Source organism: Xenia sp. Carnegie-2017, unplaced genomic scaffold (genome assembly GCF_021976095.1).
Source record: "Xenia sp. Carnegie-2017 unplaced genomic scaffold, XeniaSp_v1 HiC_scaffold_22, whole genome shotgun sequence".
NCBI classification, from domain to species: Eukaryota; Metazoa; Cnidaria; class Anthozoa; order Malacalcyonacea; family Xeniidae; genus Xenia; species Xenia sp. Carnegie-2017.
In genome coordinates this window covers 2,870,592-2,894,351 of record NW_025813485.1, presented here as the reverse complement: position 1 = coordinate 2,894,351, position 23,760 = coordinate 2,870,592, and the positions used below count along the sequence as shown (strand labels likewise).

The 23,760-nt window shown below is 33.1% G+C and overlaps 3 protein-coding genes across 3 annotated transcripts; 1 reads left to right on the top strand and 2 right to left on the bottom strand.

Moving 5' to 3' along the window:
* Positions 1-577: 577 nt before the first annotated feature.
* LOC124445487 (ubiquitin-fold modifier 1) lies at positions 578-3,162 on the top strand. The gene is made up of 6 exons (XM_046996211.1): positions 578-663; positions 733-789; positions 871-928; positions 2,683-2,722; positions 2,821-2,853; positions 2,961-3,162. Coding segments are annotated over exons 1-6 (255 nt in total). The 5' UTR covers positions 578-661; the 3' UTR covers positions 3,026-3,162.
* An 18-nt stretch (positions 3,163-3,180) lies between these two features.
* LOC124445486 (coronin-7-like) lies at positions 3,181-13,824 on the bottom strand. The gene is made up of 29 exons (XM_046996210.1): positions 13,572-13,824; positions 13,314-13,404; positions 13,167-13,238; positions 13,022-13,092; positions 12,778-12,852; positions 12,581-12,622; positions 12,436-12,502; positions 12,262-12,338; positions 11,988-12,035; positions 11,713-11,799; positions 11,357-11,439; positions 10,637-10,691; positions 10,464-10,521; positions 9,339-9,484; positions 8,382-8,477; positions 8,197-8,310; positions 7,616-7,939; positions 7,351-7,459; positions 6,900-6,986; positions 6,679-6,821; positions 6,138-6,242; positions 5,877-5,965; positions 5,632-5,770; positions 5,395-5,484; positions 4,745-4,861; positions 4,178-4,313; positions 3,864-3,955; positions 3,617-3,706; positions 3,181-3,482 (listed from the first exon to the last, which is right to left on the bottom strand). Exons 1-29 carry the CDS (start codon positions 13,629-13,631, stop codon positions 3,474-3,476), a joined length of 2,772 nt encoding a protein of 923 aa, XP_046852166.1. The 5' UTR covers positions 13,632-13,824; the 3' UTR covers positions 3,181-3,473.
* Positions 13,825-18,075: 4,251 nt separating this feature from the next.
* Positions 18,076-23,482, bottom strand: LOC124446738 (OCIA domain-containing protein 1-like). The gene is made up of 10 exons (XM_046997614.1): positions 23,405-23,482; positions 23,219-23,276; positions 22,795-22,848; positions 22,632-22,676; positions 22,310-22,427; positions 22,089-22,144; positions 21,068-21,128; positions 18,961-19,117; positions 18,486-18,540; positions 18,076-18,391 (listed from the first exon to the last, which is right to left on the bottom strand). The coding sequence occupies exons 1-10, from the start codon at positions 23,417-23,419 to the stop codon at positions 18,342-18,344; spliced, it is 669 nt and encodes a 222-aa protein (XP_046853570.1). The 5' UTR covers positions 23,420-23,482; the 3' UTR covers positions 18,076-18,341.
* Positions 23,483-23,760: the final 278 nt, after the last annotated feature.

The following is a 23,760-nucleotide window of genomic DNA, read 5'->3' as shown; positions in this document are numbered from 1 at the left end:
TTCGGATGATGCCCGGCTGTGATTGCCAGATTCACCTGCAGAACTATCCATTATCTAGCGAAATACCCGGTTGTCTTTACATACCAGACAGAAAGAGCTGAACAAAGTAACTCTCTAAGTGAACGTCTGTCTATCCTGCCAGGATTAAATCGCTTTAGCAAAGATTGACAAGAAGACTACATCTTCATGCATGAGGCATATGGGCTTTTCAAAATGAAGTCGCCAGATTACATGGCAAACTTTCTATTAAAAAATATATTATTTCCTTCGTCGATATTCGATCTTTACAATTCCTATGATAATCACAAATCACGTGACGTAAAGAGCTATTTTTATCTCTATTTTTAACTCCCTGGTGCGCTAACTGCTCAATGCCCAAAGCTGGTTCAAGCGTTGTGTAGGCGACGACGGGGGACACTGCAATACGCCCCTGCGAAGACTATTTTGTAATTCTGGCATATTCTGCTAATGGTATTTAAATATTCATGACTTCAAAAGAACATTTTCCGGGTGACAGGACCAAGGGATCAGATTTACCAAATCCCAAATCCTAAGATTTATTTGTGGCATACGTCATGTTGTACATAATGTTCTGTCTTTTTGCTGTTGCTCATCAAGGGTCAAAAGCTCGTCATCATTGTCTTTAAAAACTTATTATAAAATGTGAGTATTTTCCCAAAATCAAATTGAGACTGGAGTATTGTTTTATTAATTTCTACATGCGTTATGCAGGTCGAAAGTAACTTTCAAGATTACTCTTACGTCCGATCCCAAATTACCTTTTAAAGTGTATGAGTATTTTCAGTAATGAATTTCTTAAAATTTTGTGTATATTGCTTGTTACAATTATAAATTTTTTATTACCTTTAGACTTAGTGTTCCTGAAGCTACACCATTTACACATGTTTTAAAATTTGCTGCTGAAGAGGTATATGATTTATGAAATATGTGGGTTTCAATTGTTAAATTTTTACTATTAAGAAATTTGTGCTTTTTGTGCAGCTATTGTGCATCACAACTATTGTTGCATTCTATTGTCCTTCAAGTTTAACATTTTGATATGTATATTTGATGTTTATTTTGATTTAAATTTGGTTTTTTGACTAATCTTCTTGCCATTTATACTAATATTTAAAGTATGTAAGCTTTGCTATTCTCTATATCTGCTAATATTCATTTTATCATCCAAAATATCCAACGATTTCTTCTTTTGTGCAATTGGCATACAAATTAATTCATTTACATATAATGATATAAGTGTAGCTAACATAAAGTAACACATGCAACTTAGGTGTTCAGCAACAAAAACATATAAACTGAGATGTTGAGATCTATCCAGAAAGTCCACATTGTTTTGCCAACAATAATTCATCTTGCTTTTTCCAGCATATTAGATTTCTAGATGATGTTTTTGGTGTAGCCATATTTATTAAGTAATGATGCATTGAAACAGATTATAGAAATAAACATCTTTAATTGTCCGTTGTGCTAATTTTGACCATTTACATGTTTTCTCGGAAAGTTTTTATTCTGGCTTTACTGGGCAAAGAGCACACATGGATATTGGAGTCTGTGAAAACTATTGAACCAGTTAAAGTAGAATGAGTCAGATTGTTTTTGCTTGGTTGGCCTTTGGCATAGATACATAAACATAAATGTTGAAGCTGATTTGTGTTTAGTTACTAATTTGCTGAAGATTTTGAAATTTTATCAGAAACAACGGCATAGAAAGATTAATAATTGGAGGGGGGAGGGCTCATATTCTTATATGTATGACGTGTATGCTTCACTTGCCCTCTTTTAAATCCATTGTTTTCTATGAATTAAAACATGCGTATATGTGTATGAGTGAGCCCTCACCAATTACTGATCATCCTTTGTTCATGTTGGAATAGCTATATGTCATCTCCTCTCAATTGTAGTTAGGATTGTGAATTGTAATCTTCATTGTAATCAGTATTTACTGCAGATTTAGTTATTATAAAAAGTTTGTTTAAGACAGTTCAAACTCCATGTCTGATAGATTAGCGATAAAATAGTTTCTAAAATATTTATTGTCAACATCAACTATTGTTGCATCTTCATGTTTGGAAGTAAAAAAATTCAGAAGAGTTTTTTTGCGAAGTTGGGAACTACTTACGTATGTGAAACTAAACAAACGTGAGAAATTTTTCTTGTTACAGTCGTTTGCAAATATTAACAATAAGTACGTACGTTTCATCTAATAAATTATTGACGAGCGTACTTCTGGTAAATAATGAAAAATACAGTATAGTCTTTGTAGTTCTGAAAAGAACTGTTATAACTCAAAATTAATGTAATACATATTGGCAGCAACCTAATAAAGTAATTTCCAAATTAAATTTATGACGGTCTCAATTTCGTAACGTAGGTACATTTTTTGTGAAGGCTTTCTTACATAAAGCCGATGAACGAGACAATGACTCAATGGAATTTTGCAATAGTGAAATGCTTTGTTCATTGTTGATTAACCCTTTATTGGATACTGTTGCAAAGTTGCAACAATTAGGAAACGAAAAGAAACTCGATTGAGGAAAAAACTGTTGGATAATTAGTTGAAAGCATTGGGAGATATTTTATAGAATGTAGTGTTTATAGATGAGGAGTGATGTTATATTGTATGTGTGGTTCCTGGGCTAATACTTTTTTTGGTGTTTTCAGTTTAAGGTTGCTCCTGCCACGAGCGCTATCATAACAAATGGTACGTTTGCGATGGTTTTTTATTTCTAATATATATTCTCGAGGAAATGGTTTCATTCACTTCTACAAACATTAAAGTTAAATTTACTTTTTATGTAGATGGTATTGGTATCAACCCATCTCAAAGTGCAGGTAAATTATTTATATAGTTTGTGTAGAAAACATGTTTTGTTCATTAAACGTAATTCATGGTTGTTTAATTGGATTCGATACATAATTTATTTATTAATTCTATTTAGGAAATGTTTTTCTAAAGCATGGTTCGGAACTTCGACTAATTCCAAGAGATAGAGTGGGCATGTAGAGTGATGAAATGGCTTTTTGTCACATAATTTATTATTGCAGAAGATTTGGGTAAAAGTGTATACTTAAATTGTCGTATTCAGAATAAGGAAAATCAAATCAGTTTACGACAAAAGTAAATAAAAACTACGAAAACTACTTGAAGTTACAACTGAATTATTTTTATGGTTTTATCACCAACTATGATTTTATTTGCTAATAATTATGAATGATAAAAACAGTAGAAATGGAAAATGTTCGTAGACCTAACCAATTGTCAAATTTGTGGAAATTGAAAATCGAGTTTAACGTTTGATACGTACATGCTATTTCATTTTCCTGTGAAAGTTAAAAACTTTACCAAATTACTTGAAAACATTTTAAATAGAATCAATTAATTATCAATAAATGTCCGTATTCATTGACGAAAAATTGACTAGCCAGTTGATTTGATGAATTTTTGACAGAAATCAATCATCCTACAAAAAATAAAACAAGTTGCAAAAATGTTCGCCAAAATCGCAGTTGGTTGTTTCAGCAGGTATATTTCATACTAAAAACTTTGATTTGTTGCTGCGAGCAAAAAAGTGATAAGCTTTCAAATGTCTCTCACCCATTCACTCTCATCGACTCCTTCACTTAAGTCTTGCGGTAACGGTGCGTTCTCATAATCTGTGAGTTTCGCTGACATTGCACTGAGTAACTATAGAACAGAAAATGTTCACGTTGGTTTGTGTGGAAAGATACAATATTTTCATGAAGTCATTCGTTTTCAAAAGAACAGAAAATGTTCACGTTGGTTTGTGTGGAAAGATACAATATTTTCATGAAGTCACTCGTTTTCAAAATCAAATATTAACCTCCTCTTTTTTTCTCTCATCAGACTTATATTCATCCAATTCAACACGACTTTCATATTTCTTTACGACATCAATTTTGGGTGCCTCACTTACTATGAAAATATTTAATGTATACAATAATAATAGAAATAAATTTTGATTAGCAAAGTCGTGCAAACCACGAATTTTTCTACATTGAGAATATTTGAAAATTCCATCTAGCATATTCTATTTTATCAAATTATTTTATTTCATTTTGTTGGTTTTACTAAATGCGACCAGTCATGCCGCAAATGAACATTGTGTTGAAATGAAATCTATTTGAACACACTTACATAACTTCATGCCACTTGGTCGCAAACTGATCTTACGATGCTGGTTGTTCTTGCCACTCAACCAATCAGATGTGCTTATGCATGACTCCCACGTGACTGGAGTGTCCGGAAATATATCATCTTGGAAATATTGTTTCTGTGAAATACATATTTCTTTAGCTTTTCACCATTTCGTAAATTTAATGACAACAAGAATTTCCTTTGATTTATTTTTGCTGTCAATAGCCAGTTAGGTTTGTGCACGATAAAGAAATTTGACATCAGAATTCAGCGGTGTTTCAACTTTCAAGAATAGTGAATGATGAATATATTTGAAGTTCAAAATAAATGGAAATTAATACCAGTTGTCGATCATGGTTCTAAAATATTTTTTGTGAAATTCTTTTTCACAGTAATTTTATTTATTATTTCAAATTCGAATTTCTTTCGTCAACTAGCCTTGACCTACCACCGCAGGGATTAATGGAGTTTTAAATGAATGAAATCAGTATTATGTGAAAAACATATTCTTTTAATGAACTCGAGATATAACTGGGTTTTAATACATGGTATTTATCATTACTTCACCTGAACTCTAGGCACCGATATTACAAAGGGTTCAATGTAAGTCTTCGTTAGACGAAAAGCTTTGAGAAACTCAACTTCCTTCACGTCGCATGCCGTTTTGTTACAGAAAGCAATAGCCTATTTAAAAATAAAACAAAAACATCTAACCCAATTCCCGCCAGCCCAAAGAATCAGAGATGTCCATCGTCGATGGTAACGGATGTAAAATTACTATCACTACCAGTATTGAAGAATGAAAGGAAAATCACATAGCCCATAAATCATGAAGAATGCTAGATGCATGCTTATAGTTCATGTCAAGAATAGGTATTAATTTTACCGATGTATATATATGTAAAAGTGATTTTTGTATGCGTTGATTTTGAAAATGAATAAGCGAATGGAACGAAGAAGTTGATTCCCTCACAATAAAATGTAGGTAAATAATGAAATGTTCCTTAGAAATTTAACAAACACTTGGAGCATAAGCATATTCAATACAATATACAGATGAAAAGAAATGATAAATTGATTGTGGCATATAGCTATACAAATTAGGATCTGCGTAGAAAAATCTAATGAAAAAACAAGCTGCAGCTATTATTGTAGGTAAAACGTTACACAAAAATCAAGAACTGGAGAAAATATATACTCAAAATGGCCACCCTTACTTGATGAGCTTCGGATAATTTGATGTGAGACAATTCAAAAAGATGAGGAGGTTGAGATATGATCTCGAACGCGAAAATATTTGCGTCACCCTGTAAGAAAAAAATAATAAAAATTGTGTTTCATATTTGTATAAAATTTTTTTTAAGTGAACACCAGCAACAAATATTGCAGGGCCAGTGAATGGCACAAAAATCTCTTTATAACATTTCTAAATTTATTACAGTTTACATATGCACCTTCGACGTAAGGAGACAGACTCCAGTATCTTCATCGAAATATGGGATCAGCGTCGAAGGAGTAACATCAAGCTCTACTCTACCAAGTTCTTTCATTAAATCACGTGAATCATAGAGAGATATTTGCCTACGTTTTGACCTAAAACATGGAAAATAGTAAACAGTGATAGGAACACGGGTTGCTCAATTCAAAGCGTTAGTAATTCATGAAAGTTCAATTATGACACAGTTTGCAAAAATTATACCTATCAAATCCAGTGACAAGAAGCCAATCACCATAAGGGCCTGCCCACGTGACTCGTCCACCACGACCTCCTGCAGGACCTGGTCCAAACTATGAGTGAAACACCGCTTCATAAATTTTTATATACATTACAACAAGTAACAGTATACGCATTATATCATTCAAGGCGCATTGAATCTTATGTTCATCGCAAAACGAAAAGTATTAAGTAATATGTATTCCTGAATCTTGATATAAATGTATGCACTGTAAGAATTCTTACTCTCTGAGCTGAAATGCTTGCTCTTGGATCAAATATTCTGATGTTCTGATCTCGACAAAAAGTTGCCAGTTGATTACCCGTACTTTTCCATGCTAAACTAAACAACTATAAAAACAAATAACCACTTCATATAGATCTTGGTAATTCATAAAACAAACACAAAAAAAGGGGTGCGCTGATTGGTCTATAGCCGTGTTTGCATTACAGCCTGTGCAATACGGACTGAGCTCAACCAATTAAATCAATCAATCACAAAAAATTTGAAAATCAATCATGATTGCATTTTAGAGGAAATATTAAAACGTTTTTTTTAAAGTTGTCCGTTTCACGTTATTTTTATTTTATAAAAGAAATAAAAGATGTTTTTCGTGTTTGCACTGGCTTATGCAAACCTTGAGACGTTTGTGAGAACTCTCGACCTTCTGTCTCGGACTTGAACTGATCCACTATCGAGTTCTTCCAAAGGTCTCCTCGGTTTGCTGTGCAAATATAGTAAACATCTTTAATTTCTTAGTGACGTGCATATTTTATTCACACTTACTGGCTCCAGATGTCCACCTAAAGAGAGGGCAACACTTCCCCTGTTTACATCCCATATATTAACAGAAAGATCATAACCCGCTGAAGTAAGAATATTTTCGGCACAAGGATGATATCTCACAATTGTTGGACGATCTCTGTGTCCTGTAAGTTGTAAATATTTTATTAAATTATCATCATAATAACAAATACATAAATCCTCACATAAGTCATTCCGCATACCTTTAAGCACCAGGTTGGGCTCGTCAATCGTTTCTTTCAATCCTTCTTTATCGGTTTTCCAAAGCTTTATACTTCCGTTATCACAAGCTTAAAACGAGAAGACAGGTGGACATTAAGCAATACAAGTAAAGAAAAAAATCATCCAAAATGTCAATTTGAACAAAATGATAAATATTTTAAGAATGAACTACATGTGAAGTAATATTTAGGGGGTAGGTGACCTTTGTTAATACACGAGTTCAAGATCATTCAATTAAAAAGCTGAAAAATAGTATTTAATTACAAATTGAAAATAGAAAATTGTTTATTTTCTAATTATAGATTAATTGAAATATGTAACAGCTTTTCATTGCTACCGAGAAGTTACGATTTTATACAATTTGGACTCTCTAGAATCACATATATAACGTCTGAGTAAAGGAAAAAGTTCCGCTTTTACAGGTTTACATACCTACAGCTATAGTTTCTTCATCAAATGGATTCATAACGAAGTCCATGACAGGACATTTGTTTTCTATGACTGGAATACCGGTTTCAGGAAGACGACCTGTTTTGTTTAGCTAATTTTGTAAAAAGTATACGTACATATCAACAAAAAATTCTTTTATTAATTCTTGAAGAATCATGGCTGAGCTTAATCAGTTTGGGAAAAAGTTGAAAAGAATCAATTTTTTAATATTTCTATTCAAGTGAAGCGTAGTAATGCATATACACACCTCTACAATTGCAATTTTCCCTCCAGGTCCTTCAATAGGTAATGCAGCACGTTTTGAGTTGCATTGAAAACCATCACATTCGTTAAGCGTTGATGTATTGAGATTTCTGACATTTTCAATATATTTACTGCGATGAACAGCTGAACCATGGAGATGTCGAAACTTTGAATGATGTATACTTGAAAATATTTTATGAGCTGATTTTGTGTATGTGACAGCTTTCTTGGTGACAATCTCATTTTCAATTGTCTTGGAATTCGAAGTTAAAAAGGGCGGCGATGCTTCTTTAGGTTCAGAGATAAGTGTTTTTTGATCATCTTTCACCTATATATATTGAATTATTCGAAAGTTCAAACATATAACTATAAAATATCAAAAGTCCAAAGACGTTAACTTTTATTTACAGTTTATGATGACTATTAAGTATACTTGTACTTAGTATTGAAGTGAAAAACATGTCAGTTCAAACGAAGGCAAGCATGACGCGTGGTTAGTGTTGAACGAGTCAAATCTTCCATTCATTGGTTGGTGACTTTCTTAGCTAGTTTTTTAAATAAAAAAAAGCGAAATTAGAGGCTTACCTTAGGATTTATTTCTGTCTCTTTACCAGAGTCAACAGTCGAAGAAATGTTTACTGCTCGTGTCTTCTTACTTCGCACTGGCCTTTTTGAGGGATTTAGGCTAACTTTTAACCGCTATAAAAAGATTAAATTTGATGAATAACTCCGTTTCGTTATGGAAACACAACGCATGCGTGGATTGTTACCTCTTTATTTTCTCCATTGAACCATTCCTCTGATGTCATGGCTGGGTCCCAACTGTAGGTATCAGGAAATAGATCTGCATGAAATTCTCGATGCGACTACAAATAAATTTCAATTGAAAAAATAGTTACGCAAACTGTGTGTCAAAACATGTTGAGAAATCACCAAAGTTAACATTATCATATTGAAATGAATAAGTAAGACCTTAATGCAAAGCTACAAGGTCTTAGAGGTTTTGATTTGTATGCAGGATGATGCAGTTATTTAGTTAACCGAAATGAGCAGGATTTTTTAAAGATCGGCTAGTCTCATGGTTAGTCCGGTTATGTTTAAATAACCGACTAATGACAGAAAAACCTGGTTTTTTTTACACTACAAAAATAAAAGGAATAGATTGTTAATAATTCTAAATTTCTAACATATTTATACAGCTTAACATCAATAGTCGCGTCTACGTTCAAAATTAAAAAAAAATCGTCGATTCAAAGCTTCATTGACGAAAAGAATAAAGGATAACATGGATTGACATAATACAACTATAAAACATCTGCATTTTCATAAATATATTTAGCATGAAGCAAAAACAAGACGCATTTTTTGTCATAAATGAAGACTCGCTCATTAGGTTACTTCGTTTCGGTATTTTATAACCGCATCATCTTATATTATATATCTAAGGTTTTGACAAGTAAAGTTGTGGTAGGTAAGATCATGATATGTAAAGTATTGATGGAAGACCTTTTAAAATGTAAGATTATGATCAGTGAGATCAAGATATGTCAGATTAACAAGGTATGACATGGTGTTAAATGTCTTAGTTATAGGTGTAAAGCTAAGGTTATACGTAAGGCATGCTAAAAAAAGCGCTTCATAAAGACGTATATACAAACAGAAAAGAATGTTAAAACTTATAAGCATTCATATCATCCATTTCACATTCTTATCATAAAAACACATACCTTTCTGGGCACTTGATAACTTAATGGCACAATAGAAGACTTTGTTAAAACCATAAGACGCAACACTTCACAAGACATCACGTTCAATGCAAGTTTTGGTATCAATGTAGCTCCCTTTATTTGTTCCGTTACGCGATTGGTGGAAACTGTAATTTTAAGCCAAAAGAGGAATAGAAATAAGAAAAATACGTTACATTACAAGTTTGTACATCACTCTTATTGACGTTCATGATTTAACGCACAATACCTTGAAATCAAGGATGAGTGGATCACAATGCAACTATTCAATTATTTCAAGTAGTTACATACAACAGTACAACTACAAATGTGTGTACAACCACATTTTCAGTAGTGTAGTAAATAACAGTTTACGAAAGTTTATATGTACATGTTTGGTTGTAAAGCAAAGATGGTGACAAATACGTAACGGTTTGCTATAGTATATGATGAATTATATTAGGGGGCCCTAGGCGATGGTTTACCAGGGTATATAAATGGTGGTTGATCAGTGTTTACTTGGGTTTAAGTATGGTATATCATAGTATATGATGAATTATATTAGGGGGCTCTAAGCGATGGTTTACCAGGGTATATAAATGGTGGTTGATCAGTGTTTACCTGGGTTTAAGTATGGTATATCATAGTATATGATGAATTATATTAGGGGCCCTAGGTGATGGTTTACCAGGGTATATAAATGGTGGTTGATCAGTGTTTACCAGGGTTTAAGCATGGTATATCATAGTATATGATGAATTATATTAGGGGGCCCTAGGCAATGGTTTACCAGGGTATATAAATGGTGGTTGATCAGTGTTTACTTGGGTTTAAGTATGGTATATCATAGTATATGATGAATTATATTAGGGGCCCTAGGTGATGGTTTACCAGGGTATATAAATGGTGGTTGATCAGTGTTTACCTGGGTTTAAGCATGGTATATCATAGTATATGATGAATTATATTAGGGGCCCTAGGCGATGTTTACCAGGGTATATAAATGGTGGTTGATCAGTGTTTACCTGGGTTTAAGTATGGTATATCATAGTATATGATGAATTATATTAGGGGGCCCTAAGGTGATGGTTTACCAGGGTATATAAATGGTGGTTGATCAGTGTTTACCTGGGTTTAAGTATGGTGTATCACTTTTTACTTCAATCAAATGTACACTTGTTTCACCCTAACGAAAGCAAGAACTTAAAAATTTACACAATGTGCATAACACATAAGCATCATACATTTTGACCCTCAAACATCAAATCATACAATATTTTTCAAATATTTATTTTTTTTACCTTTGTAGCAAGTAAGAGTATATTTGTATCATGATCATAAAACATCATTGGTGTTCTAAACAAAAAATTCAACATCATACTGTAATTAAATAAAGATATGATCTTCGCACTTTGCTGGACAATATAAGCAATTGTCTCAAGAACCTGAAAAATTCCGGTGACTCAAGGGGATGAGTCACCTGAATTTTTCAGGTTCAGAACAATTGTTAGTAAAAGATATCATTTAATTTCAAACGCTGCACTGCATAAAAACATTCTTTCATATCATACTGTAATGTTACCCTTATATGTCATATTAAAGAATGTTATATGCAGTGCGGTGTTTGAAATTAAATGAAGACAGGATCTTCGCACTTTGCTGGACAATTTAAGCAATCATCTCAGGAACCTGAAAAATTCGAGTGACTCAACAGGATTCGAACCCATGACCTCTGCGGTGCCGGTGCAGTGCTCTGACTAACTGAGCTATGAAGTCACACAGTGGAGAGCAGGTCAATTTGTTGGGCTTATATTTTCCCGTGAAAGGAATGTCATATGAAAGAATGTTATATGCAGTTTGAAATTAAATGAAGACAGGATCTTCGCACTTCCCTGGACAATTTAAGCAATTGTCTGATGAACCTGAAAAATTCGGTGTTAATAACTATACTTTCGCAGTGCTATTCTTTGAAGTGATAGAATTTTATAATGTCATTCAGCATACAGATCACTTTTATTTACCCTGAAGAAGATCCAAGAGAATAGTCTTTAAGTTTGGTTGACAAATTTCTTGTATCCCATAGTTTAACTTCTTGTTTTCTTGACTAAATGTTAAACATTATATGAAATTAAGTATACAATGAAAAAAATACAGAAAAAAAAACATGGTAAAGAGTGGTGTAGGCAGTCCGCTTATCTATTCGAGTTGAAAACTGTCAAAACAATAGAAAATTCCTAAAAAAATGAAAAATGCTAATCATTTGAAATTTACGTAGGTAGCAGATAGAAATTTACAAAGCCATGCCATTGATACTAAACATTTAAATAAAAAAGAGTTTTATAAGTAAATACAAAATTGTGAACCAGTAAAGTTTTACCTTACTAACTCCTGTAGACAAAACTTTTTCTTCATCGCCAACCCATTGCACCTGACACTCTTTTCCACCATCTGTAACCACCCCCTCCTAAATGATAAATGATGGACCAATCTCATCACAACAAGTCGGTGAGACTGCATCAAACTTATTTTTAACATATAAATTATAAACAACTAACATTATAACATCATTAATGCTACACATATATATAGCAGCTTTTTGAGAATGAAAAGACATGAAGTGAAATAAAAAGAAAGATATGAAACACTTCTTACTTGAACTAAACCTGAGGCACGTGGATCAAATATTCTAATCTTTTTATCCTGTAATATGAACAAGTAATATGAGATAGATATAATACATTAAATAGTATGGATCTCATTTTAAACTTTACATTTCTATCAAAATTTTTGACGATAAATGTAAAGTCTATAATCCAACAAATTCCAACTATTTTAGAATTCGTTATACTTCTAAATGAGCATACATAATAACAATTTGAACAACATGACAAGAAAGGCAAAGCTTTTATTTTGCATCCACACATACTTTGCTAGCAGTAGCAAGAAGGCTACCATTTTCTTTCCATGATATACTCTGAACAACATCACCATGATCATTACTACCTGTGCAATTAAAATGCAAAAATGAGTTTTTAAGTTTAACCTGTTTGCAAATCTACCCACATATAGGAAAAAAATTTAAGGTAGAAAAAATGCTTACTATAGTTATCTTTGCCCAATGTAATATCCCAGATTTTTATTTCATTTCCAGCACCTGAAGCCAAAACCTGTAACCATGTGAATATGTAACATAATATCAATTTTTTATGTAAATTACAATACATAAAATTTTCATTATTACTTACATTTTCTGCAGCCGGATTGAATAAAACAGCCTCAACAGATTTCTAAAACAAATCATACTTGCTTCTTCAGTGTATTAGTTTTTACAAAGTAAATTTTAATGTTTATAAAAATGTGTGTTAGAAATGCCTGAGTTCAAAACAACCTGTAAAAAAATAATATTTTATCATGGAAGAAAGCTATCTTAAGCTTTGCTAACCTGATGTTTACTTAACGTAAGCACATTGCCCACATCTCTCCATTTATCGTCATCAGAAATATTCCAAATTTTTATCTAGAGAAACCATATAAAACGATCAACATGCAAAGTCAAGATGTAGGAAACAAATATTCAAGACATAGGAAAGAAATATTCAATAGAGAGTGACAACGAATAAACTTTGTGATGAAATTTTTTGCTATGATAATCATTATGCACTAATCATTTCATTTAAGTAACTTACTAGGAAATCTTTAGAACAGGTTGCCAGAATATTGTCATCATATGATGAAAAAGCAAAGTCATTTACTAAATCTAAAGAACAAGAAGATAGTTACATACTAACAGCATAGTGACTTTTATTCAACAACAACTATCCAAAATCATACCGGAGTGTGCTGATAAAGAAAGTGGAGAAGACAGATTTTCCTCAAGATATGGCAACAAAGATATGTGACCACCTTAACAGCACAAGAAAAGAAATAAAAGTATTTTTAAACGTGAAGTTATTGACAATAACGTTCAGAAAACTATACCATTTGTGTTGAAAGCTAAAAAGGTATTATTTGCTTTTATATGATTTCCACCGGAGTCTACATCACCAACATCAAAGCCCTTAATACATTCCTAAAGACAACCAAACCATAATAATTTAACCATTACAGACGCTAAAACAACGTGAATAAAAATATTTCGCTAATAGTTTTTCCACTATCGAAGTCATTCTAAGGTAAAATATATCAAATTCATTGCACAATATCAATGAACAACACAAACAAGAAGAAACATTGTACTTTTGCATCAGGAATCCTTGGTGTCGCATTCTTGTATTTCCATGTTTTGAAGCGACTCATATTTAATAAAGAAAACACTTAAACAACAGGAATGGGTGAATTATTTGGAAAGAAATAGTCAGAATCCTGTATCCAGCGTTCCAAAAATGAAGTCTTTGAAAGGAATAGACGTTTATACGATAGAAACAGCCATAGCTGTCACTTCCTGCACCAAGATTTTCAAACTCATATCCTCACACCCCCTCATTGTAAACAATACATAACATCTACTGACCTTATAACCTGCACATTCCACAGGCAAAATATGCACAATGAACAGCGATACGGGTGGTAACAGGTTGTTACAAGTATGAAGACTGTATCCATTGATTAGTTCTTTCTATTTTAACGATGCCTATCTTAGAGACTGGTTTATCCATGGGTTTGTCGTGTAACGAATTCCTTTGTTATAGAGGTGTCGACAGTTAGAAAATTCATTTTACACTTCCATGAAAGCCACAATTTTTTTAAAAATGCATGGTTTTGCAATTTTATTTTTGTTTGAATATTCTATAATTTAACTTGAACAGAGTGTCATAGTAGAAAATTTATGTACAGAACCGTTTGCCTGGATTGACATCTTCACATGTTATAACCGCGAAGTGTGTCTTCGTGTGGGCCATATGACACTTTTAAAAGAAATAAGCTTGGCAAAACAGTGGAATGGATGTAGCATAAACATTGTACTGAAATTTTCCAAATAAGCAAACATCTTCCATTTGCGCGTGTAGTTCTCATAAAATAGCTCGAGATTTACCAATTCACGGCTTTCACGCTTTGGTAAGCAATACGTCATTGTCGTCATTTTGGAAGATTTTTGACAAAACATTTTGTTTAAATGTCATCCAACATGGCAAACATTGTTCTCTTCACTCTCGGAGGATTTAGTAATCAAACAATATCTTATTGTTTTTGTATTGAATTATTTTCATTGCACTTCAACCAATCATATACTCTGATCATGTACCTGGATGGGGATTAAATATTTTCGAACAACGTTTTCTCATTGATTTTTGTCGAGTGACGATGTTGTCTAGGTGTATAAGGCAAAAACTTTGCTGTTTTGAGGAAGTTTACAAAGCTCTTGGTTTTGATGTTAGAGTGAATGACACACAGGCTCAATGTACTTTGAAGAGATCGGCTATAGATGCAATTTTATCATATGGTTTTATAATTGGTTAATGAGAAGAGAAGTTCTTTGTCAAGGCCTAAAAGAAGGCGGATAATGACAATTCATAAATCGTTAGGAAGATCTTGTTGTCGCGACGGAGCATGGATTTGCGGCGGTAGTACCTAAATTACGATTATGTAGATGCTATTGGAAGAATATAGATCGTTTTTATAAAAGTAAGTATTTGTAAACTAATTAAATATGTTATGCCAATGGTCTATCGTTAAAACTGGGGTCACCCATGCCTGGTTTCCGCTTGTTAGCCTTAAGTTTTTCTTATTCTCGTGAGACTTATACACAAAAAAAAAACCCCGGAATCTCTTGTTCATTTCATTTGGCCTAACAAACAGTTGTAATTTTAACCTTGAAGTTTTGGCCCCTTTCAATGCCTCGAAATCATTTCACGCCTCACTGAGTCCCTGCTAGCCGGGATCAGATAAACAGCCCCTTTAGTTGGTGCTTTATTTAATTTTGTGAACTTAAGTATTTTACTGTGTTATTATCATGAGGGTTTCTTTGTTTGCAAGACGGGTCTGGGAAAGGACAACATCTCCTTGTGTAACTTTGGCAATGCATGAAAACTGCTCTACAGAGTACAGATATCAAAATCATACTTTAGGTGTTCATGCTTTGAAATACAATCATCTGTACATACTAAAATATTTGATAAAATACCATATAAAGTACCAAGAAATATCTGTTAGAAATACAGACGGTTACTGATGTCTTAATAACAGACATATTTATTTGTTGATACGATCGATGATATCTCCAATATTTTATATTTCTAGACTATATAGTATTCGTCAAGATGTTGCAAATGGAAGATTTGATCCTTCGACAAAAGTTATCCTTTCTCAGCCTTGGTATCAATTCTTCCAGACTGGCCAGAAAAGAACTATACCTCTATGAAATAATGCTTTCATTTTATATTTCAAAGTCTCTTCGTACATTCATGCTATCGATGTTAGCAATGACTGGAAGATTTGGGATTAAAGGGCTGCCGTAATTCCATACATTGAGTAATGAGCATGCTTGAACATGCAGTGAACATGCTTGCTTCTTTTAAACGTTCAGACGTTCGAATCGAGCATGTAACCTTAAATTGAAATTTAGTTTTCAATTGATTTACGACAGTTACAAAATGAAATTGCAGTACGCTGGCAGAGTATTGCAAAATCTTTAACCTTAAAGTGAATACCGTGTGAGTCAAAAAACCTGTCCATGTTAAGCTGTTATAACATTGAGGGATGTTATAACAGTGTCTTCATTGACAAAGCAGTTAAAACATACTGAACGCAAATATTTTCTGAAATTTGAAATACGTGATAGCAATTTCATGTTAACATCGAAGTAAGTCTTATTTGCAAATGTTTGCAGTTTACAACTGCCTTCTGCTAATCACCTTAAAGTACGAGTTTCGACAGAAATTTTAAGAGGTCTTCTGCAAACACCGATCTTACGAAACACACGAAATTCGACAGTTTGTCATGATAGTATTTTACTGTTATTCTTACAGCGAATCTTACATGGCCACAGTAGCCGAGTAAAACTTCGGTATGTGTTTGTTTGCTTGTTTGCCTGTTCCTTGTTTTGACGTACCACTAACTTGTTGTTTAGTATTTTTCAGATGCGGAGGACGAGAAGATGCAAGAAGTGGAAGTCAGGGCTGTAAGTTTTTATATCATTCGTCAAATCTAACAATTTTGTTGCTTGTGTCTCTTTTAGAACGACGTAGGTCACCAAAGTCAATTAAAATTTCTTAGTTCCTACGGTAAGTGTAACCAATTATTTTTACTTATTTTTAGACTAAGTACTGCCATTTAATGACAGCATTTTTTAAAAAGATAAAAGATCGGTGTTTGCAGAAGATCAATTGAAGATTTTTGTTATACCAAAAGTATAAATATCTAGAGCGAAATCGTATCTCAATCTCAACACACTAACAAAAAAAAAAAGGCACATAAATGAGTATCAGCGAAATTCTTACTATATTATAGAGTTCCCTCGCTCTCTAATTTAGGAAAGAAGTTCTGCAAAAAGTTGATGTATTCCAAAATAGACGCCTGCCACCTATTTTGGAACACTATAGCACATAATTCCACACATTGTATACTTGAATCTAAGCAATTTTTTGTAATTACTTAAATAAGGTGTGCTTGAGTTGAGATATCAGTTAAAACTGCATTGAGAAACAAGTATTCGAAACATTGATTAAATATTTCAAATTAAAAATCAATTTTACTACTACAGGTTATTGTTGGAGTTTGGGTGGTTGTATAGAATATTAAATAATAAATCTTATGAAAACGGTTGTTTGATAGAGTAACGATTTTTAGTTCGTCATGATCAGTTATGTTCGTTATGATTGACGTTGTCACGTAATGTACTGTAAAAGTATCCCCCAAAAAACGGAATCAACACAAATATTCATGGATTAAATAAAATCTGCATAAGATAATCTGCAATAGCAATTTGTTCCGCTTGGTTCATTTAGTTAACGCTTGTCCATTTTCGTTGCAACTTATGGTAAATATGATTACGTTTTTGTAGCCGTTATAACTCAGTGAATGTCGCTCTGATATTACAAAGCTTTGCATTATAAATTTGAGCGGAAAATCAGTGTATAAAGTACTTTCGAGTTTCGTCTTGTTTTGCTTTAAATACTTTATGAACTCTATAAAATCCCAGAGCACAGAACTGTGATGTTCATTAAACTGTTATGCATGTTAGCAATATTATTGTGCGGAATACGTTCAGTGCATTCATAATTAAATTATGCGGGTACCGTTTTTTTTGGACTCCTTGTATATCAAATAGCATTACCTAATAAAGTTAGTAGTTTCAGAACAAGCATAATCTACAATATTGGCCCACTACCCACTTGTACCTTCTACGTATCTATTTTTGTATTGTACATTGCGCCTATGGCGAATTTATATATTTTAAGAAAATTATTCAGAATTTACATAATCGTAACTATGTAAATGCAATGTTTAATCCTAATTACGCTCGTGAAATCCCCATGTCACTCCAACATAACATTCACTTATGCAGAACATTAGTTAATCATACAGAAATATTCGACTATAAAAACGATAAATAAGCACGGTGACAGTATTACTAACAAAACTTCATTGATAACCGTATATTTTGTTGGCTGGTACACCAATATTTATTTGGAATTATCTTGTCAATAATATGTTTCTTGTTTTGTTGTGGAGTACAATGGAGGCTGAATTATTTTGTGAGCTTGTTGAGAAAACTGTACGACATTTGAGCGACCACACAACATACACTTAAACGTATATTTAATTCCAAATTACATCAACTCAAATTTTTCAACTTACATCGAAAATATTGCTTACTATATATGTTACCATAAAATATGTGTTGTAATCAATCAATTACATACAGGAATAAACCAGAGTCCAAAATTTGATTGATAATACTGCATTTGACACCAGGGGCAAGATCGAGATTGCAGAAGTTGAAAAGTAATACATCTTAAAACATGGGTTGAGCAAGACATTGGTAAAGACAATGTGATATTTAACAAGCTATTCAATAGGATCCCCATATATATTTTTCTTTACGTGTGCACTTGGATCTGAAGCAAACGAATATAATATTTGTGTAGCGTTGAAGCAATAGGATGCACAGCGCCATGATAGATATCTGGAATCAGTCATTCAGAAATTTACCTTGATGAAGAGATTCAGTAGATGGCTTTTCGTGACTAGGTGTAGTTCTTTCATTCTAAAACATAGATACTTGCAATTACACACATTATTCAAACTTTTAGTTCTCAGCAGTCAATCGTCACAACCTAAGAATACAAAGGACATTGCCCAGGAGCATAACTGCACAACCCAACTAACTGTGTACTCTGAGTTTTAACTACCTAACAATTATTTGTAGGATCCTCCAAAAGTGCTATTCAATCATTAACGCACCAAAACGAAACAACTTTTGCTAATCAATAGTTAAATGTTATGTTTTCTTCTCGTTATGGCTGAACTCAATCCTTCATAAGGCAATTGCTATTATACAATCAAGTAAACTCTACAGAAATGAACGTTCGTGCTCTTTTTCTCAGTTTTCAACGATGCATGATGGTTTGTATGATTTTTTTCAAAATTTGTACACTACGTATTTTTGAGTTGTACTATTACTTACAGGTTTCCTTGTTGATCGTATGATGGGATATTGATTCATACTAAACTGTTGTCTATGTTGCTTTCGCCGTTCTTCAAAGCTTAATTCATCTTTTAATGTGGACGATGTTTCCAAAGTACTGGATGAAGTCCTCCTGTCATTTTCACTTTTTAATTCACTAAAAGCAATTTTTACATTTATAAGAACTATATCTAAAATGAGTAAATACAAATATTTGCATAGCAAGATTAAACTTGCACACTGGCTACATGAAGGCATAATCGTTCGCACACAATGACTTTTGTTTCCCAGTGAATCGGAAAAATTAAAAGCCGTTGCAATCATCGAAAAAATGTTGGACAATGTGTGTTCAACGATGTTGAAAGGTAGATCGTCCAGGTTGGTATAGTCCTGAGGACTGTTTTTGATGTTGTTGACTGACGTTTCGACAACCTTAGCGGTAGTCATCTTCAGAGTCAAATGAGGAGTAAACGTCAGGTTAGCCGTATTTGTTATCTGGTTCTCACGTCATTGCATTGTGTGTGAAGTGTAATGTTTTTAGTTGATCGTTTGTTTGTATTGTGAATAAGTCGTTTGTAAGGTGCCGGTAATTGCTGTGATCTGTTCAAGGGGTTTTGTTCCAAGTTGGTATACCACCTTTCTAATGTAAGCCGTTGTCTATAGTCAGTACTGTAAGTAATGCATTTTGCCGAGTCCCAATGAATGTTGTGCTTTGTAATTAGGTGATGTTCGGCAATGTGATTAGTTTTGTCTTGTTTCTTAGTAGCTCGTATGTGTTCAGTAAGTCTTATGTTTAAGTTCCTGCCAGTTTCGCCGATATATGATGCGTGGCAGTCGGAGCAGTTTATTTTGTAAACTGCACCTTGTCGTTCGTTGGGTTGTAAACTGCTCATTCTGTCTGAGGATGACTTTGAAATAAAGTCGAAAAATTACAGTTTACTTCTCTTCTTGTTTTGATTCATATTTTGCAATCTCAAGATGTCTTGCTTCTTCGGAATTTGTTTTATATTATACTTCTTCAAATTGTCGGCTGGTCATGGTTATTGTATTTATTACTCTATAACTTTTAGGTCACACAAGCTCCGTTAAAGCAACATAATTTTTTTTAACTTTGATTCCACTGTTTTAGAAACATGAATCTCTCACAACTCATGTGTTGAAACTTTTTTTAATCTTTTCTTTAAGCATAACTTTGATAGACCAAGTGTAATAAGTCATAAAGTAAATGGTTTGAACCGGGAGTATTGTTACCGAGGAGTTTGTGGATGTAGATCGTTCAGGTTAGTAGAGTCCTGAGAAGGACTGTTGTTGTTGATGTTGACTGAGGTTTCCATAACCTTAGGCGGTAGTCATCTTCTGAGTCAAATTAAAATAAAAGTCAGGTTAGCCTTATTTATTATCTGGTTCTTACGTCATTGCATTGGGTGTACAGGAAATGTGTGGGTGTCAAATGTGTATTGTCATCGTGGATTAGTGTAAAATGTAATTTGTTTAGTTGCTCATTTGTTTGTATTATTGATAAATCGTTTGTAAGTTGCGGTAATTGCTGTGATCTGTTCATAATACAAAGAAACGTATAATATGTATAATACAAAGAAACAAGACAAAACCAATCACATTGCCGAAAATCACCGACGGACAATACACAACATTGACTGGGACTCGGCCAAATGCATTACTTAAAGCCACTTACAACGGCTTACTTTAGAAATTTGCTATACCAACTTGGAACAAAAGCCGCAATTACCGGTAACTTACAAACGATTTATTCACAATACAAACAAACGAGCGACTACACGAATTACACTTTACACTAATCCACGATTACAATACACAATTGACACCCACACATTTCCCGTACACACAATACAATAACGTAAGAACCAGATAACAAATACGGCTAACCTGACGTTCACTACTCATTTGAGCTCACATAACTACCGCTAAGGCTGTCGAAACGTCAGTCAACATCAACAACAACAGTCGTTCTCAGGACTCTAGTAACCTGGACGATCTACATCCATAAAAACAAATGTAGAGGAGAGTTAAGAAAACTCAATTGCCGCGTTGGTATAGTTCATGTTTCGCAGAATAGCAATTAACACACCTGGATAAATATGGGGTGTTTCCAGTCACAACATCTCTTGAAACATCATAAGGATTACTATCTAAAAGTAAAAAAATGGTAGAGAATTAGGGCAAACAAAAACATTACGAATAAAAATTTAGTAAGACAATCATACTGCCCGATTTTATTTGTCTAGGTACTAAATTAAATGGATGGTGTTTTAATAGTGCTGCAAAACAATGTCGGAGAGCCAGTGTCACAGGAGCCCCTTCCTCCCTAAAAATCCCTAGGCCATATTTCCTTTGAAATTCTTTATCTCCTAGCTATTTTTCTAAGAAATTATGGCCTCCATTTCAAAATTGCCCTCCAAAAAGTAATAATTTACTTTATAAAGTTAAACCTCAACAATTACAATTCTGGCATTGTCTTATTTGTCATTTCATTTTCTCATTGTTAATGGGGTCTAAGCAAGTTCTTTCTTTGGCGGGAATCAAAACTGTAATTGAGAAAGGGTATGCTCTACCCAGTGGCTCTACCAACAACATTGGAAAGCTATACTTTATTAAGTTTAATAATACAAAATTTTAACAACTGTCATATAGCATATGTGATAGTCAGCTTTAATTAAAACCTTACATCAGACAAGGCATGGCAGGTTCTTCATTTCATTAGAGAAAAAAATTGATATCAAATTTTGTTTCCAGTTTCTACCTGACCTAAAGCTTTTTTAACAACAACTTAAGTTTTTTTATCTACAGCCAGAATATTTGTAGCCAAAGCCAAAGTTTTTAGCATGATTGGAGTTGTTATTTGAATGAACCCAGAGATATCCTTGGTGTAAGCATAGCACAGTTGTTTCATTTATAATATCACCTAACATACTTAAGTTGATGTTTCGTTTGGTGCATGCTGTTCCTTTGCTCAAAATTTTACTGTGTAAGGTTTAGTTAAACCGAATATCATGGAGCAAATTTAATTATTCAAAGAGATTTTTATATTATATCAGTAAGCTCTATAGTGAGAAGCACAATTAATGGGGAAAAGGGTCCACAGTACAAACCATCAAATTCTGAATCCTTTTTTTCATGCTTTTGACCTATATATTCCACTCCTGACCTGTAAAAAATGAACACAAACATATTTATTTTCAGGCCAACAGAAACACCAAAATATTTTGCATGAAACCAAAATGGTGAAGAAGCTAGATCTAACTGTTATGTATCAACTGCAGAACAATGAAGTGTTCAAAATTCAAGAATTAAATTGTAGTTTTGAAGTTACCTCCTTAAGTACTCATTTACTTGCTCAGCCAAAACAGAATTTTCTAGAGACATAATTTTCTCCAAACAAGTTCTTCTGTAGGATGCCACACCAAATAACAACCCACCAGTAAACGTCACTGAATAAAAAAATTTACAATACTATTTTTGCTGTCCTTTTACACATCAGATATGGAAAAATCTCATAACTTTCTTCTAGTACTATTATGTGGGCATCGAATAGATAATCTGCCAAATTCAACAATATCCAGTAGATTTCTTCTACTAAAACACCATGAAATTTTTATGTGCTTGTTGCAACATGTTAAATTTAAAATACACACCTCCATAGTAGAAACGAGACCATTTTGCTAGATGTGGAAATCTCCCTAAACATGTAGGTTACAAGAACTACGTAAGTTATATTTTTTGGATACTTAGTGTAATCAACACAAAATTTGAAAAATACAAAAAGAAAGGTAGTTTCATTAAACAATGACCACCTACCACTTCTAACAGCAAAACTTGTAAGAAAGGCAGAAAAAATTCCCGTAGGAACACCTGCACACAATTATAATTAAGTATCAATGATACGTATACAGAAAGACTTGAAAGATTCAAACCAAAATTTCTCATATTATATTTTTAGCACAATATTTTATTCCATACAGTATATTACAAGATTAACAACATTGCTATTGGTAAGGAGGGGGGAGGTGGTATTCATCTGATATTTAGTATATTCTTGATTTGGAAACAAAATTTCTCTAACAACAGCCAATGTAAAGAATGCCAAAATTGCAATTAAGAATTGCCTATCTTGCAAATATTCCTCAGATAAGATGATAAAAATTAAACATTGACTAATGTCAGTTCAACTTTTCAATTCTAACATCACATTAGGTCTGATATGCTGTCAGGGTTTATGTACCTCTGAACATGCTGTTTACACGACATTCTCTTAAGACTTTTCTTTCCTCTTCTGTCAACTAGAAATTGTTTAATAGTTACTCTCTTACATGTTTGTAGTTACATGTTTGCAGTTACTCTCTTATTGAATAGTTACTCTCAAATAATATATATGCAACAATAATTTTCTTGTTATAAGTAGATGTACCTGCAAACTTTCCATGTTAGGTTTACATAATATACAATGCGTGGAATACACCAGTATCTGAACTTCTGAGAACTATCAATAGACGCCGGCGATTCACTAATAATCACATGTAAAAGCCACTGAGCTATATAAAGTACTGGTGTAGACTTTTCATAAATACACCTGTAAATTATACACCTGTATTTATTAAATTTTGTTATGATCCCTTTGCACATAATCATTGTAACTAAAGTTACGACTAGGGTACCAAACTATCGGCAGCAGCAATTACTTCTAGGGAATTCATCTATGAAAGCTTTGCAACCGCCAAACCGGGAATCATTATTTGAGCGAACGATCATTACACATAAAAATTA